Raw genomic sequence first — 16143 nt, forward strand, 5'->3', positions numbered from 1 at the left:
TCAGACACTCGAACCAGTCATCTTGCTCGGTCTGATCAAACGCACTTGTCCCCATCACCCGTATCGAACAATAGTACAATCCTGTTTGGCTGTGATGGTTGCGATCATGACGGGGTGTTTGTAAATTCTTGAGTCAGGAGACCGTTTGTATCCCTCCCCCCCCCCCCCCCCGAGGACTATATAAACCTGAAACATCCCAACTATCTTCTGTCCGATCACAATTCGTCTTCGAACGTTCCCCACAAGCCTTTGCCAAACCTCAAACTCAGGTCGAGACCCACCTACATACCTAGATTTATACTCTACAAAAAATTCTCATCATGAGTAACAGCGTTGACACGGGCGACGGTAAACCAGGGCGCAGCAACAGTCCGACTAAACCGAAGAACGCGAAGCCACCAAGTCGACCCGCTCCAAAGGCCAGTGACCCACGATCGGTACCTGGTCCTTCTCGTGGCTGAGGCCATGTTTTCAGACACCTGCCGAGCTATGTGGTGATTGCAGACGTCGAAACCTTTTATTCGATCCTGTACGAGCACGATTCGATTTCAGGTCTTTTCTCGGACCGAAAGCTTGGTGGAATGCGGATGCTAGGCCTGGCATGTTGCCAGTCACTCACTCAGCCATTGTTTGATGGTCGGACTGGGTCTTCTTGCGGATTGCGGATTTTTTTGGGCTGAGATAGTATGATTCTCTGTGACATTGGTTGCACTGCCTGGGGTCAGAAAGCCCATCGACGTTGTGTCAACGTAGGCAGCAATCTGAATTTGATCTCTTCCCCGTTTCTGATTCCTTCTCGTTTGGTGGTCGTGATTCCTCTTCCTCAGGGCCAACCAAGCTCGGCCTCTTCCGTACCCTTTGAAATGGCTGGATTGAGCACGTCCAGACTGTTGTTCCCTAGCAGAGATTACGTCCTCTAGAAGTGTAGGAATGCTTAATATCAGGACCGTTGCCACGGGACGGTGGAGCAAAAGTCAGGCAGGATGCAAGAGTTTCAGTCAGGACGTATCGCCATATACACCAGAGACGTCAAAGATACGGTATATTACACCGGGCGTTTCTCATTTCAAAGAGATTCTTTTACTAGTAAGTAGCTATCACCAGTCTTGGTATAAGCCTGGATCAAGCGTAGCAGCAAAACTGAGTCATCTGGGAAATCGGTCATCACACTCGCCCTTCAACCTCGCAAGTATGAATAGAGTAGGTTTTCGACAAGCACCCCTCATACACACAGAGCACGTCAACGTCCTGACGGCCTCCCATACAACACCTCTTCCAGCGGACTTTGCTCGCCCGGCTCTATCCAGGCAACCCTTCCAGGCATATCTGCGGCCTGACCGACGACTCTGTTCCGCACACCGTCAGCCCAGCTCCTCATGTGCACCATCTCGAACGCTGGGGTACACAACATGGCCCACGGGCTTACGTCGGCGTCATACTTGCACCAGAGCAGATCCACGCCCGGCATAAGCCGGTGGCGAATGGTGCTGTTGAACCGCGTCGGTCTGCGCCCGTCGCACAGCGCCGGTGCGTCCGTCGAGTCGTGGACGTGGCCGACGTGGATGTCGAACTTGTAAAACCCCTGAGCGGCCAGCACGGGCCAGTTCAGCTCCGAGAACGGTGCGCCTGGCGTGAACATGGTCGGCGTGAGCGTCATGATCGAGAGGCCGATGCCGAAGGGCTCGCTGCGAGGGAGGATGGGGAGGGCGACCGTGCCAACCTCGCCGGGCTGCACTTGGATCGGGTCGCGGAAGAAATGTGCATCCGAGCACCTGTGCGTGGTGTTGATCGTTTCTATATTGACGATCCAAGGCGTGCAATGCAACCCTGAACTTGTTGATGACGGAGCGCGGTAGACCGGGTGGCGTGGTGGACGTCCGTATACGTAGTCTGAGCTCGAGTCCGAGTCCAACTCTGAAGTGGGCGAGTACTCGCGCTCACGCTCAGGCACGGGGGCAAGTGGTCGGCGGTCACTTCCAGAGTGGTGAGATTGAGGACCACGACTGCGTGGACGGGATGAGAGCGGCACCAGGTCGTATCTTAAGCCTGTCGGAAGGCGAGGGGGTCGATTTCCATCCCTTCCAGGGCTGCTCCTGACTTGTGAGAAGGGCATGCTGTGAGATGCAGTAGATGATGATCCTGTGCGTGATCAAGGGCCAGTCTGCTGATGTGATACAGGAACTCGAAGTTAGTGGTAGGTGTAGGTGGGAGAGGAGACGTAATGAGATGTCATTTATAGCCCCCTGGGAGCGAACAGGCATGAAGAATTTGCTGACATGTTTGTATTGAAGTGACGCCGTGGACTTCGTGAGACTGTTTCTAGAAGAGGGTGAAGCTTTCATTCAATGCTCCTGGTCAGCGCCGATACTGTTACCTGTAGTGCTTCGGTGTCACAGCTGGACTGACAAACATACCCGCCACGAGTGTGCTCTTGCTGACTCACCCTGATTGGGTGTGGTCTCCCAATATTCAACAGAAAAAATCACGTCACGACCACAGATGTTTGCAGACTCGTTTCTTCACAAAGCTTCCGCCTTCGAAAGCAGCTCCTTGCCTAGCCGCTCCAACAAAGCTTTTGTAACATCTATCGGCAAGGCATTCAGAGTGATACCCGAGTGCGCCTTTCCATTGACATCAGTATCACGCATCAAACCGTTTGCCGTGTGAGTCTCGTGGCGTGTAAACCTTTCCAAGACTCTCTCCATATCCTGGCGGCCCTTTTCATACGCTACAAGAGCGAGGTTTCCAGCCGATGTGGGAGACGAAGCATATGCACATGAGTCGAGGGTGCGGAAAGTGATGCTGACCGCGATGTCAAGGTTAGAAGCCTGTTCTCGAACGATTCTGTCCTCTGAGAGAGGTGGTCGACTGCCGAGATTAGGATCCTCGTATGCGAATTCTGATGCACTTGAAAAAGACGAATTTGAAGTGTCGGAACCGGCATAACTCAATCTCCTGGATATATTGCCATCAGAGTTGAAGTTTCGGCTAGTCTGCTTCGCAACATTCGAACGCTCAAAATGGGGTACATGAGCAAACGACCAGAATGGCGGGATGAACAAAGCTTCCCCAGCCTTCAGTATGGCAAGGTGTGGACTTGTCCTAGGCGGGGGATGTAATGAGTACCTCTGACCGGCCCCGGTATTGCTAAAAACACGCATGTTGCTGTGTACCGCTCCGGGAGCATATCCGATTTCGTTGAGGTCACACGGTGGGAGGAGCACCAATTTCTTCGCTCCACGGACTTGAACAAGTATCGTGGCCATCACGTCGTACTTGAGAAACGTGCTGATACCATTCGAAATATGAAAGAGGGTGGAGTGGACAAGAGGCTTAATACATGATATCTCGGACGGTAGCTGAAAGTCGTATGCTAGTTCCGGCAGTTCATCCGTTAGGTTGATCGGCCTTAGGTCTTGTGCTGTCGCGGAGAGTCCATGAGGATAGAAGTCCGTTGATACAATGCTGGCCCTCTGAAGGTGTTCGCGAAGCATTGATTTGACGTCGTGAGAGTCGCCACTGTCGTTCCGTGAGGTGGTTCTTGTCTGTGGCTCAGATGATAGGTGAAGACCGCTACGGCCTTGAAGATGCTCCAATGACCAGAGTCGCATGCATGGTCCGAAATCGAGCATTGGCATGACGATTGGCCTCAGCTTCTGTATCATGATTTGAAATTCGCGCTGATTCTTTATCAAAGCCCTCTTGATGAGAAACCCGTCTTGTTGGTGATCGCCACCATTGACACTAGGTTCTGAACTGGCCCCGGTGAGGACAGAAGGCCGCGTCGGGACGATTACCCAATCGGCTGATATACCAGCCTCCTTATCGTGCAAGACCCATATACCTTTATTGAAATAAGTACCATAATGAAAACAGGTACTCCCTCCTCCGATGATTACGAACATGCCAGCCTGCGTTCTGTGGGTCGAATGGCCAATTAAGAATGGTCGAGGGCAATCCGAATCTCTGGTCGGTTCAACCGAGGTAACACGGAGGCTGGGCTCTTTTCCTTCGTCATGAAGAATAGAAAAACTGCCAGTCATGGACAGTATTTCATATGTTTTGGGAATACAGCCACCCTTTGCAATTCCTCCGATGATCAGTAAATTGTCCTGGACAAAACCATAGGACGCACCAAAGCGGGAGAACCACGGGTAGGCTCCGGCGCTGGCGTCCAGGGCATGAGAAGGACGGAACGAGATGCCTACTACGACATTGTCGCGTATGACAAGCCTCCATCGCCAGAAATCTTGACATATTACTCCATCCTGTCGCATTCCGCCGAAGAACACACCGTGGTTGAAGCCTAGGCGAATAAAGTTCGGACCAAATCGAGGCACTGGCTGGTTGATCAAGGCCCGAAGGACACGCCAGCCTCTGTTTGGCTCCCAAAGAAGTATGTCAGTGGCCACTTTTGTAGGTCCTGTTTTTCCGCCTAAACAGACGGCACCGAACAGGTTGTCAGGCAATGTGACAGGGACCACTCGGCATCGATACCGAGGCTCTGGTAAATCATGAATGCGATGCCAGGTATTGCCCTTCTGTAACCAGCAGTCTCGTAGGGGTTGGTGCGGTAACGCACGGCCTCCAACCAGAATGTTATCGCCGTTGATCATTGCGGTGCACACATGACAGCAGCGAGCACCTACTTCAGGAGGCAAAACTGTCGGTGTCTCATCACGAAGATATCGTGGCCTACAGACTGCACTTGTCGCTCGGCATGAGGTAGGACCTTGGCCTCCGTATACTGCGATCGCATCTTGGCCAGGGATTGGGTAGGTGGAACCGTGATGACGCTCGCAAAGGTTGCCTGGGGCTTTGTAGTAGCGAAAAGCAGTCAGTTGTGAATCTGGGTTGTTTGGCGAGGAAGTTCTTGCAGATATGTCTGAAGCATCACTCGCATCAGAGTTTCGACGGGAGATTATCCGCTGGGGCAAGAATGGGTCCATCTGATTGTGAGCCACAATGAGGCAGTGATGGCTAGCGTGAAGAGCAAACTCTTCCCAAGCGTCAAAAGGCTCAATGTAATCCAAGGCCATTCTTTGAGACGGCGATAGAAATCTTGAGTCTGCCCATAACTCCCAGAGATTCTGATACTCAATGCTAGGAAATCCAGCTTCGCGAAAACGTTGGTTTTGGGTATGTCGTCCGTCGTATTCAAAAATAGATCTTAGAGGTGTCCCCTGTTTAGCATAGTAGCCGGTCATTTTCGCTGTAAATGCATTGTCAGGTTGATCGGGACTGCGCGGCTCCAAGGCGCAAAAAGTCACGTCTGCAGTATTGTTAGTTCGATCCTGAAGGTCAACGAGTTGAATTAGGGTTGGGCTCAGCGTGGTGTTATACCCCTTGAGAGAACAGAACTCCATTGTATGAGAGCATTAGCATCATCTGTGCGCATGAAGCACGTGCTATCCTCCGCTACACACAACACCATACTGTCTTCTAGATCCACCACAGAAGTCAGAAGTCTGCCCAGCTTTCGGAGATTCCGAAGATCACAGCCAAGGGCAGAGTATTCCTGGCTATCAATCAAGATCCCAGGGCAAATGTCGCTCGAACTGGTCATGACGGAGTGCAACAAGCCCTTCATCTCTGGTCGACTGAAAATAATATCGCGTTTGGTTTCTATTAGAAGCTCATAATCAACGTCGATAAATTTCGTGTTGGAGCATAGCGGCTTTTCGCGGGCGAGCCATTGAAACGGCATTGGATCGCTGATGTATCAGCATTTCAATCGGTCTAAGAGGCAGCCCCATGAGTACTTACTAGCCACAGCCCAAGTTGATAATGACCTTTCTCTGGCCAGACGGCTTTTCAAGAAATTGGCGAACGACCCACTCTACCGCCCGCATGCGGAGCCAGTATCCTCGATTGATTGCGGGAGACGTTTGAAACGGCTGTTTCGCAAAGTGCTTATAGAAGTGCGGCTCGGGCATATACAGTCGCTCGGTATTGGCTTTGAAGGCGATTGTTGCATTATTCGTCTTGTGTCTACCGTCAGCTGATTACTCACTCGACAGCTACCATCAAGAACATTATAGATTCGTCTATAATACATACTGCCATCAGGAGCCCGGCATTTTTCTCAAGCTTGAGGCCATCGTCGACGGCAGGACGTGCCTCTTCGAAAGCACCCATGTGGGCAATGGTGCACCTTGCATTGCACGGCGCAAGGCTGAAACGGTATTATCTAGCTCAGCGTGGCTGTTGAGCATGAGGATTTCCCACTGAGGCTGTGCGAATCCGGGCGGACATGGATCAAGCATCAAAAGACTTGTCCATGTATAGAAAGCACATGAAGAACCAAATATGATTAGGCCTGAAGTATGAGTCAGGTGGTGGCAGCGACAAAAGAAAAGTCTTCTTGCACGACCGTAGGCTATACGCGCAATACGCGCTACGGCAGAGCAATATTCACATATGCGTGCTTCCGTTTCTTCTTAGCCATTTTTAGTTGGACCCAACTCCGACTTCGTTACCGGTCGGATTGCAAGAACACCATCTTGTCTTGCTTGTTTATGTGCGATGATGACTGTTGGGAGCCATACCTCTCGAGGACTATCACCACTAGTGATGAGCTTCAAAGGACACTGTACAAGAGCACCAGGCTGGATTTGAACCAAGGCAGTCACTCCAGAAGTAGCCTTTGCGTCTCTCATGGCGTCCTCCGGAGGGAAAAGGCCTGAAGAGGATCCAAATCATCGTTATGGATGACCGAAAATGGATCCAGCTGCTCCGCGAATGATTGCTAAAGAACTATAGGGACGAGGTGACTGTCAAGCATTGTCAAATAAAAGCACAACCGGTCCATTGAAGTAACGCCTGTTCTCTGCTGAAAGCATAGATCGTCTTCAGTGGATCTAACGTCGAGGACTGGGAAGGCATATTGGCACAATGTCTGAAGCGAGTGAGTGAAGAGTTTGAGCTCTTAGTGTCAGACATGGTTCATAATGCAACGCGCATGGATGAATTGTCACTCTCCAGCTGATGTATGCGGTTACCATGGTCGATCTATTATACCCTACATGCTCATCGAGTTGAGTTTCAATGACACCTGATTCACCTATATCTCTCCCACGCAACGTTTCATTTCTCATCTCTCTTATTTGTCCCACCAAAGGCGAGGCCTCATCCATCTTTGTTCACTTGTCCTCCTGGTGGTACACATCGATCAGGATAATCTCGTCGATTTCTGATCCGAAACAGGAAACACAGAGGACACGAGTCACTTTCTCGGTCTATTTCCATACTCCGAGACTTGCACAACCATGGCTACGGCGACGAAGAAGGACAACTCTTGGTATCTTACGAGAAAAGGCTACCACTGTTGCAACGACCCAGGTCATTACAGGAGCGGAATAACGCCGTACACCAGTGACCACCCCGTTCCAGGTGCTACGGGCGTGGGCGAAATCACTCTAACCTCTCCGCAGTCGGATCTGTCGCAATGTGACGGATTGAAGACGTTGAAAATTCAGTACGTGATATTTGCGAGGGACCATGCCAACGAGCTCAGCCAGAGTCTTCTTGAAAAGACACATCCGTCTATCAAGGTTATCGAACAGGCAAACGGCACAGTCGGACTACAAGACGATTACTTTGGGCCTGATCCATTCCTCATCTGCACTCGGCTTGAAGCAAGTGTGTCGAGCGAGAGCCGGAAATGAGCTACTCTCAAATATCTTCACGACGGGCAACTCTGATGCTGTCTCTGTTGTACTTGATGCTTACGATGACCTCTAGAAAGGCACACCATTGGCTCGTACTTGGGTTGGACCAGCTGGTTCGTGCGTCGGACAATTCGAACAGCATCGCACACTGATGAGGTTATGGTGAGAAAGCACTGGGATGAGACTATGATCAGAACGACATGACAGCACTCTGGCTGGAGCTGGGACAAGAGCTAGAGCAATTCACATACAATACATCCCTTCGTGCAAATCCTCCTTGAAGGTGATCTGGTATGCCCCATTCTCACTCAATGGATCTTGAACATTTTGATTTTCCAGACCGATTGCCAGACCCGTACGCCCAGCCGTGCGAGCACTCCCATCCAGCGGCGTAGAATACCACAATCCTGAGCCTTTTTGAGGCAACCGGTGTGCAAACTCTCTATTTTGCGATGGTGGTCTGGCTCTTTCATCTTTCAAAGGTCGCATATCTACAAACTGTTGCTGTACATTGAGGGGAGCTGGCGTCTGAGTCAAGGTGATATGTTTTGGGTCGAAGTCGAACATCCAGCGTCCGCATAATGTGGACCCTCCGCTGGAAACTGACGACGAACCCACACACAAAGAAGACCTGATGGACGGTACTTGGATCAAAAGAGGTGCATATACTTAGTGGCTCTTTCTCTAAGCCCTATGAGCACGACTGCCTCAACCTACTCAATGTGGCTTTTCCTGCCCTCGAGCTGTTGGGTTTGCCCAGCTGCTTGGTGATCCAATCTCCAATCTCTGCCATTTGGACCACATCGATGCCCGTCTCGCAGCCCAAGCTGTGCAACAAATGCAGCAGGTCTTCGGTGGCCACATTGCCCGTTGCGCCGGGGCTGTAAGGGCATCCACCGAGTCCTCCGACTGAACTGTCAAATATCCTCACTCCGTGCTCAAGCCCAACCACGGTGTTGACCAGGGCCATCCCAAACGTGTCGTGGAAGTGGAGAGCAATGTCTTCACCCAGTATTCCTGCCTCTTTCAACGTCTGAAGCAACTTCTGCGTCCGGGGTGCGGTGCCCATTCCCGTAGTGTCCGCCACGGAGACCTCGTCACATCCCATTTCCAGTAGGCTGGCTGTGATTTCGGCGACCTTGTGTGGGTCAACGTCCGGACCTTCGTATGGGCACCCCAGAGCCACAGAGACGTAGCCTCTTACGCGAATTTCATGTTGCTTCGCGAGTTCCATGATCGGCTGGCATCGCTCCAGGCTTTCTGCTATGCTGCAGTTCGTGTTCTTCTGTGAGAACGCCTCGGTCGCCGCTGCGAATAAGGAAATCTCCGTCGAGTTGGCAGGTGCACCTGAGGAGGAGGCGGCTCCGGGTGTTTGCCCTTCTGATTGTTCCGCTGAGGGGGAGGGGGGAGGTGTGGGATACCCCGTCGGATTCTTTGCGCCTTTCGCCTGGAATATCTTGACGAGGTTCTCCAGGCCGCGAATGTTGGGGACGAGGTAATTATAGGCGATGCCATGAGGTGCAGGTGGTGGATCTGTGAGGATGGTTTCTAGGATTTCTGCGGTCGATGCCATCTGCTTTCTGTCAGTGTCAAGAGACCTGGATGGACGTGGTGGCAACAGACCTGAGGCACCCATTTCGCCGGGACGAACGATCCAGCTTCCATATGTGTGACACCAGTCTGTGCCAGCCTTCTGATGAGTTCGAGCTTTGTGTCTAGGGATATTGTGCTCTTCTCGTTCTGCAAGCCATCTCTAGGGCCAACTTCCACTATTCTCACATGATCGGCGGCGACTCTTCTGGAGGTGCTGAAAGTGCGATTATTCGGCCGCACATGACGGAGGCAACGTAGAGGGAGCTTGGTCATCTCTGAAGAGCCCAGTTACGATATCTTGCAATCCTCGAAGACGACGGTGTAGGTGGTATAGGTGTGAGGCGAGATCACAGCCAGAGCGCGGAGCATGAAAGCCGCAGGTGGTACGATCGTTGGAGAAGCATCTTCTAAGTGCTGTTTAGTTCCTGCGGGGAGACTCATCCCCCGGACGCCACCCCGGGTAAAAGACCCCGGTATCGGCAAAAGACAGGAGTTGAGATTGATCCATTGAACTCTTACGGAGGGCACATGTAAAGGCATGCCTCAGGCCTTGAGCTTGAATTCACCCTTTGCAGAAGCGTCCAATGCCCTCACGCCAATGACACAGACGCTTGACAACAACAAAAGCCCAAAATCATACCATATCAAGGAAATGTAGGCATGAGGGTGTGTTCCCCCTTTCACAAGCGCGCCGCCAACAGGGGAGCCCCAGATTGCTCCCAGTCCTCGAATGAAGTAGATGAATCCATTGACTGACGCATACGCCTGGGCTCCGAACACTTCGATGACAGTCGTGGGGAACAAAGAGTTGTATCCGCCTGCAAAGATACCGTACGATATCACAAATGTGATCCAGAGGCCCATGTCATTGCCGTATGCACTAGACAGCCAAAATGCCACAACGGTAACGGCACTTCCCAGCACACTCAAGACCAGGGTGTTTTGTCTCCCAGCAATGTCCGCAATGAAGCCCATTGATATTCGGCTGATTGTATTGACGGCGTTATTGATCGAGAGCAGTCCCGCACCGCTGCCAACGACAGTCAGCTCCGACCATGAGACGATTCGAGATACTCACAACGCAGCAGTATAGCCTAGCCTTGTGCTGAACTCGGGCAAGAATGTCAGGGGCACCAGATTGCCTGCCGCCTGCGACATAGCCGCGAGAGCTTGTAGGATGAATGTTAGTCTCTTCGCCAGTTTAACATCGACCAGAGTTGGTCGTTTGCCGAGGCTTCTAGAGGGTGGCGTGGCCAGAACAACAGGAATACATATCGCGAAGTTCACAAGACCAAATATCCTCAGCGTCCAAGCTGCACCCATATTTTCGAGCATCGCGCGAGCAGCTGGTGCATAGACAAGTCCACCAACACCAGCGGCTGAGAGAATGAAGCCCATGGCGGAGCCACGGTGGGCATCAAAGTACTCCGGTGCCACCGCGAGGATTGGGAAGTATAGCAGAGAAGACCCAACTCCGTACAGTAGTCCTTGCGTCAAGAGAAGTTGCCATACCTAGCTAGTCATCAGAAGGTGAACCTCGCACACTAGCTGATACCTGCCTACCTTGTGGCAGAAACTTGCCATCACATAGGCAACACTGATGAGTATGACTCCGCAGCCTGTAATCCATCGAGGATCCTTTGATCTCGCCATAATAGGGTTGACGAAAATACTTCCTCCCCAAGTCAAGCCAGCACCAATCGTGCCGACAAAGGCCAGCATCGCTTTGCTCGAGACCTCGCTCTTTGAGAGGAAGGGATCCTTCTCACTGCTACCATCGGTCAAGTAGTAGTTCAAAAACACTCCGTAGGCTTGATTCAGCCCGATAGTAACAAAGACGTCCAAAAAAGCGCATAGGAGGATGCTCGTCTGCCTCTTTCTTGACACGGGTCTCATGGCAGGCTGCGCATTTTCTGGAGGCACGCTTTCCTCGAGAACAGCTTCATCTTGACTCCCCACAAGTAATATTGATTGGTGTGGTTCGCCGCTCCACTCAGTACGCTCGAGGACTCTCACACTGTCCATTCTGAGATACTTGTTTCAGATGAGGATTCGGCGCCGGGTATTGGCATCGGCGAGGCCTGAGTGCGATTATGCACTATTTATCGAGCATGAGAGAGTCATAGATGGAAAACAAGGGCTTGGTGATGGATCCCGGTTTGAGCTCGCAAGAAACTGAGATGCGGAGAGATCGACTGGACGTTCTCCTCAGATATGTTTGTCATAAGGCGGGAGCAAGGGAAATACCGGGTCTCGTTACAGAAGTTGATCATCACTCTTCCGATTGCCTGACTTAGCAAGCGGAAACCCCAAAATGCCCTGCATACGCTACAGTAAGATAAACATGAGGACGTCGTTAGGGTTGACGATATCATAAGTATCAGGGTGCCGTCAGGTTCATCTCTAGGGTGATATGTCAAGTCACGTAAGGCAATACGAAGTCCACCAAGCGCAACGTATCTCGTTGGAATGGAACGACTCACTCGGCTAGATTTTCATTTGATTGTTGATCTCTCGCCTTTGCATCAAGCATGATTTGCTTCTTTTCATGTAAAGAGCACGGTGTTCTCCTGACATGGAACACAGCACACTAATTGTAGCTTATTCGCTGTCTGGGTACTCGACTAGGCCAGCCCCCTCGACTTGTGTGCCTGCAGTTGTCACCTCCTCTTCGGTGATCTCTCTGTCACCCGCCTCATTGATCCAATTCGCCAGATCCTCCTGCGCAATGTCTGCCATACCCCCTTGGTTGGGCTTTTCGTCGTCCATAAAACGGCGTCTTTCAGACGGGCGAACTTCCACACCCGTCGCTTGCATATTAGCAAATTTTCTCTTGATGACTGCGGGCGCGATGTTCTTTCCTCGGGACTGGAAGATGCGAGCAGCGGCCTCGAACCGTTTTGGGGCGATCTCTTTGTCGGCTTCCATCATGACTTCACAATACTCGACATACTGTTGTGTCCGGTTAGAGATGACCTTTAGATAGCTTTCTTCGGGGTATTGCTGATAGTACGCGTCGGGCAACTGAGAGGGTGTTATGAGAGAGTGCATTGGAAATTGGGGCCAATACTTGCCTCCAGGGCGCCGTTGTTAGCAAAGCTTCGCTTCATGAGGTGGAATCGCACGCTAAGAGTGCTTTCTTGGTAGCTCTTCTTGGTGAGCCTCTCGTATTCTGCGCGGATGGCTGACCAGCTCTTTCCTTCCAATTTCCAGAACCACAACATGCGGTCGCCCAAAGTGGCGTCTTCTAGAGTAGTTGGCAATGGAGTCATTTGAACTCGCTTCGCTTTGTAGTCGCGATCGGAAGACGGGCCCCTGAGAGAATTTGTGCTAATGAGCACCACAAGTCAGCAGGACGCAAGCCCATTGCGTGTATACGCAGAGGATTCGAAAACAACAGAACTGTAGAGGATGAAAGAAAAATATCACCTATCACAACGGGTTTTTCCTGGGCCCTTGGGGGAATTCCCGGATCGCTTTCTCTTCTTTGGAGAGAACGGCACGACATCACCATCACTCCCAGGACGAAGATAGCTTGGTAGCCCGTCAAAGTCCCAGATGCTGGCATCGTTTCCATCACGGCGGCCGGAGCTAGCGGCAGCAGGCTCGAACTGACGGACTGGAAGATCCAATCGGTTGAAGCTATCGAAACCGAGGCCGCGGTCGCGGGGCAGAAGAGTGGACGCGGGATAGGTATTCTGGCCAGGAACTGGAATGTATGGGTTGATCTCGTTGGTGAGGTTTCGGGTAAACGGTCGACGAAATGCTTGTTTTTTGGCAGATTTCTGCACAAACGCCATGTATGGATTGGGACGAGTGGTTTGTCCATCATCATCATCGAATGAACTCATGATTCCGATCTCGCCGAGATCCGCAACGCCGCGAAAGGCTGGGAGGATGATAGTTCGAGACGGGACTCACTTCGAGAGAAAGGGGATGGAAAGGGGTTTGCTTCTCGGATGGATAGTCTTGGTGGTGTGGTGTCAGTGATAGAAATGCGACCACGACGCTGCGTCTGTCTAGCATGCAGTGCGCCAAGGTGTTTTGCATTACGGTTGCCTTAGATACTCTGCAAGGAGCATTCCCCTGCGTTCAACGTTCGATTCACATTCAACAAAATTCGAGTCCTCTGGGGCAGTGAGCAATCCTGCTGAGAAGTGAACGACGGCATTGAGCATGGCAGTGATGGGGATATCAGGTTATCACACAGGGCGTCCGGAGTTGACCTCGAGTTTCCCACAGCCAACAGTATTCATGAGCAACACGAAATTGAGTATGTATTCGTAGGCCTGCCTTGTTCTCGCCTGAAGATCACTTCCCGATACTTTCTCCCCTCAGAGTGCCCATCCGAAGGAATTCAGTATACTGGTTGCAGGCTCTGCTTTGTAATTCCCCGTCTCGCGTGCCTTGTTCTCTGAGCCATTCCTCGCTCCCGCAACCAACAGTGATACTATCATTAGTAGCTCCTCGCTCTTGACTTCCATTCCAGCTCAATCCGGCAAGCATATGTTCGGCGCGAGCGAAGTGTTCATGTACCGAGTCTCAGGCTTGAGATGGTGGCAGGAGATTTTCTAGCACCGCAGGCATAGACATAGAGAAGAGGAACGATATGAGTCCGAAATGAGGTCGGATGCCGGCAGATGCAAACGGGTAGTGCAGAGGAGAAGCTGAAGTGAAACAGCGGACGTGGGAGCGGTTGATACTGCTACAATACAGTACCAGAGACTAAGCCAATTAGGGCGAGGGGGCAATGCCGGCTTCGACTTTGTCCCGCGTGCATCGCCCAGAGGAAGGTTGAACATCGACATGCTACGCCTTGTTGCTACCAGAATCTAGCCTCAGCCACACCGCCTCCTTCTATTGGGCCTTTGGTCCTGTCGACGATTATCGACCCCGCGTGAAAGGGAAAAGTGACCGCCTTTTCAACCACGAGGTGTTCCTGTCTTAACTGGGAGAGGGCAAGGGCGGCCAATCGCTTCCATCAGCACAGCCTCGATCCAAAAGATCTCTGGGCTAAGGCCGGCAGACATCACTCAGCTCGATCAGAAACGCGCAAATGACTGTTTCCTCTTGACAAACAGTCATTGTCACCTCTACGAACAAAGCTCGGTCCTTGATAATGCCTGACTGCAGGAGCGGTTTCCGACAGAAGGAATTTTGTGCACTATGACAACTGACCAAGCTTCTCGATGATGACCGAATCCCAGCCTCGGTGCTCTCTACAAGGCACCATAGAGCAAGGAAAGTTCTTCGAGTTGGACGAAATTACGATATTGACCCAAATCCGAGAAGCTTTCGAACCAGAACTAGAACGCCTGAAGTGCGCAAGGGCCGTTGAAGGCACCGACCAGCAACGCTATGCAAATGGGACTTCGCAATATCGCAGTCCATCACAGATATTGTATGGCACAAACTACGACGAGATCAACCGAACGTTAGTCGGCGTTCTCGCGCTACGATGGATTCACAACAGGGACTATCAACGTTTCACTCGCGGACAACCGCTAGAATACCGGCTAACTGAAGAGTCTTTTGAATGGCTTTGCCAACTATTCTACAGTGGCCTGAAGTCAGAGGAAGATCTGTTTACTTTGATTCTATCCATGATCATCAATGATCTGGGAAAAGATCCGAATTTGGAGGAGGATTTTTATTTTACGAACAACCAGCGGTTACCTGATCAGAATCACGACGCCCTTTTACTCGAAGCGGCAAAGGCTGGCATGGTTCCATCCTTGGCCTATCTATCTCCTGAGAGACGAGAGGATGTTATGCTGGGCCTGGAACTTGGTTCGGAGCTAAATGCAGGGCAACTAGCCCAGGCTGAAAGTGTCCCAGTGAATCTGGAAGGCCTCCTCGCCATGAGGGGTCATGAACATGCTTTTGAGCTTAAATTCATGGAGCAGGTGCTTGATGTTGCAGGCGCAGCTGGGCATATTGACTCTTCCGGCGCGAAAAACTTGATCGAACCCGTCTTTCAGGCGTTCAAAACAGTTCATGAAGTGTCCTTGGAGATCATAGCTGGGAAGGCTAGTCTCAGGCAGGGTTACGACAAAGTTTTGACTAAACGTGGCAATATGCTGTCGCTGAAGGGATTCCGTAGGTTGAGTGTGAGCGATCAAAGAGACCGAGCACTTTTACGACTACTGGCCATGGGCCGAACAGCTGACAAGGAACAAGCTGAACTCTTCTCCCGCGCATTTGAGGGTTTGGATCCGGGAAGCAGAGATCAGCTCATTCGAGGTCTTAATATCGATGGAAAGGACAACGAAACTGCGGTGCTGCCATATTACATGCCTGCGATTATTTCAACAACTCTTGAAAACACAAAAGAATCCGATGGCGACGGAAAACGAAAGGCCTTGACAAGCCTCATGAGATATTTAGCCAGAGTTCTCGAGAGTGGGAACGGCATCCTAGGGTTTGAGGACGAAAGGATTAACAACGGCGCGATCCCTGGAATTGTCATCGAGAGAAACATGACAAAGGCGCAAGATGTGATTAATAGCGCTGAGTTCAAGGAGGACCCGGATATACTGAACTCTCTTGCAATACCAGATGGACAAATTTTGCAACGGAGGAGAACCAGCCAGTCATGGTGAGAAATCACGACAAGCTTTTCCATATCACCCATCAAGTGGCTCAGGATTCTTGCTTGGGGTGATGCCTTCATCCCTCACGAGTTTTGGACTAGGTTTTTCATGACTTTCAAAGGTACAGCTCGACCGACAACATACAATGTCTGGTTCACAAAACCATCCCACACCAAAATCCGACTGCATGAGATCTATACTCCACGCCGCGTTCGATATGACGGAATGCGGATCCTCATACGAGTGTTTTTGTCTTCTTGTGCGGTCCACCGCCAAAGTCATTTCTC

At 51.3% G+C, this 16143-nt stretch overlaps 7 protein-coding genes across 7 annotated transcripts; 2 read left to right on the forward strand and 5 right to left on the reverse strand.

Moving 5' to 3' along the window:
* Window positions 1-1240: 1240 nt before the first annotated feature.
* Window positions 1241-2113, reverse strand: PV08_06448 (uncharacterized protein; the record flags this gene model as incomplete). The annotated part of the gene is made up of 1 exon (XM_016380785.1): window positions 1241-2113. One exon carries the CDS (start codon window positions 2111-2113, stop codon window positions 1241-1243), a length of 873 nt encoding a protein of 290 aa, XP_016236612.1.
* A 406-nt stretch (window positions 2114-2519) lies between these two features.
* PV08_06449 (uncharacterized protein) lies at window positions 2520-6138 on the reverse strand (the record flags this gene model as incomplete). The annotated part of the gene is made up of 4 exons (XM_016380786.1): window positions 2520-5272; window positions 5344-5714; window positions 5767-5984; window positions 6061-6138. The coding sequence occupies 4 exons, from the start codon at window positions 6136-6138 to the stop codon at window positions 2520-2522; spliced, it is 3420 nt and encodes a 1139-aa protein (XP_016236613.1).
* Window positions 6139-7268: 1130 nt separating this feature from the next.
* On the forward strand, window positions 7269-7667 carry PV08_06450 (uncharacterized protein; the record flags this gene model as incomplete). Its single annotated transcript, XM_016380787.1, has 1 exon — window positions 7269-7667. The coding sequence occupies one exon, from the start codon at window positions 7269-7271 to the stop codon at window positions 7665-7667; it is 399 nt and encodes a 132-aa protein (XP_016236614.1).
* A 694-nt stretch (window positions 7668-8361) lies between these two features.
* On the reverse strand, window positions 8362-9536 carry PV08_06451 (uncharacterized protein; the record flags this gene model as incomplete). The annotated part of the gene is made up of 2 exons (XM_016380788.1): window positions 8362-9243; window positions 9294-9536. The coding sequence occupies 2 exons, from the start codon at window positions 9534-9536 to the stop codon at window positions 8362-8364; spliced, it is 1125 nt and encodes a 374-aa protein (XP_016236615.1).
* A 270-nt stretch (window positions 9537-9806) lies between these two features.
* PV08_06452 (uncharacterized protein) lies at window positions 9807-11288 on the reverse strand (the record flags this gene model as incomplete). The annotated part of the gene is made up of 3 exons (XM_016380789.1): window positions 9807-10293; window positions 10342-10775; window positions 10827-11288. 3 exons carry the CDS (start codon window positions 11286-11288, stop codon window positions 9807-9809), a joined length of 1383 nt encoding a protein of 460 aa, XP_016236616.1.
* Window positions 11289-11864: 576 nt separating this feature from the next.
* PV08_06453 (uncharacterized protein) lies at window positions 11865-13114 on the reverse strand (the record flags this gene model as incomplete). Its single annotated transcript, XM_016380790.1, has 3 exons — window positions 11865-12287; window positions 12389-12578; window positions 12693-13114. 3 exons carry the CDS (start codon window positions 13112-13114, stop codon window positions 11865-11867), a joined length of 1035 nt encoding a protein of 344 aa, XP_016236617.1.
* A 1341-nt stretch (window positions 13115-14455) lies between these two features.
* On the forward strand, window positions 14456-15865 carry PV08_06454 (uncharacterized protein; the record flags this gene model as incomplete). Its single annotated transcript, XM_016380791.1, has 1 exon — window positions 14456-15865. One exon carries the CDS (start codon window positions 14456-14458, stop codon window positions 15863-15865), a length of 1410 nt encoding a protein of 469 aa, XP_016236618.1.
* Between the last annotated feature and the right edge of the window lie 278 nt (window positions 15866-16143).

Source organism: Exophiala spinifera (genome assembly GCF_000836115.1).
Source record: "Exophiala spinifera strain CBS 89968 unplaced genomic scaffold supercont1.4, whole genome shotgun sequence".
Taxonomy (NCBI): domain Eukaryota; kingdom Fungi; phylum Ascomycota; class Eurotiomycetes; order Chaetothyriales; family Herpotrichiellaceae; genus Exophiala; species Exophiala spinifera.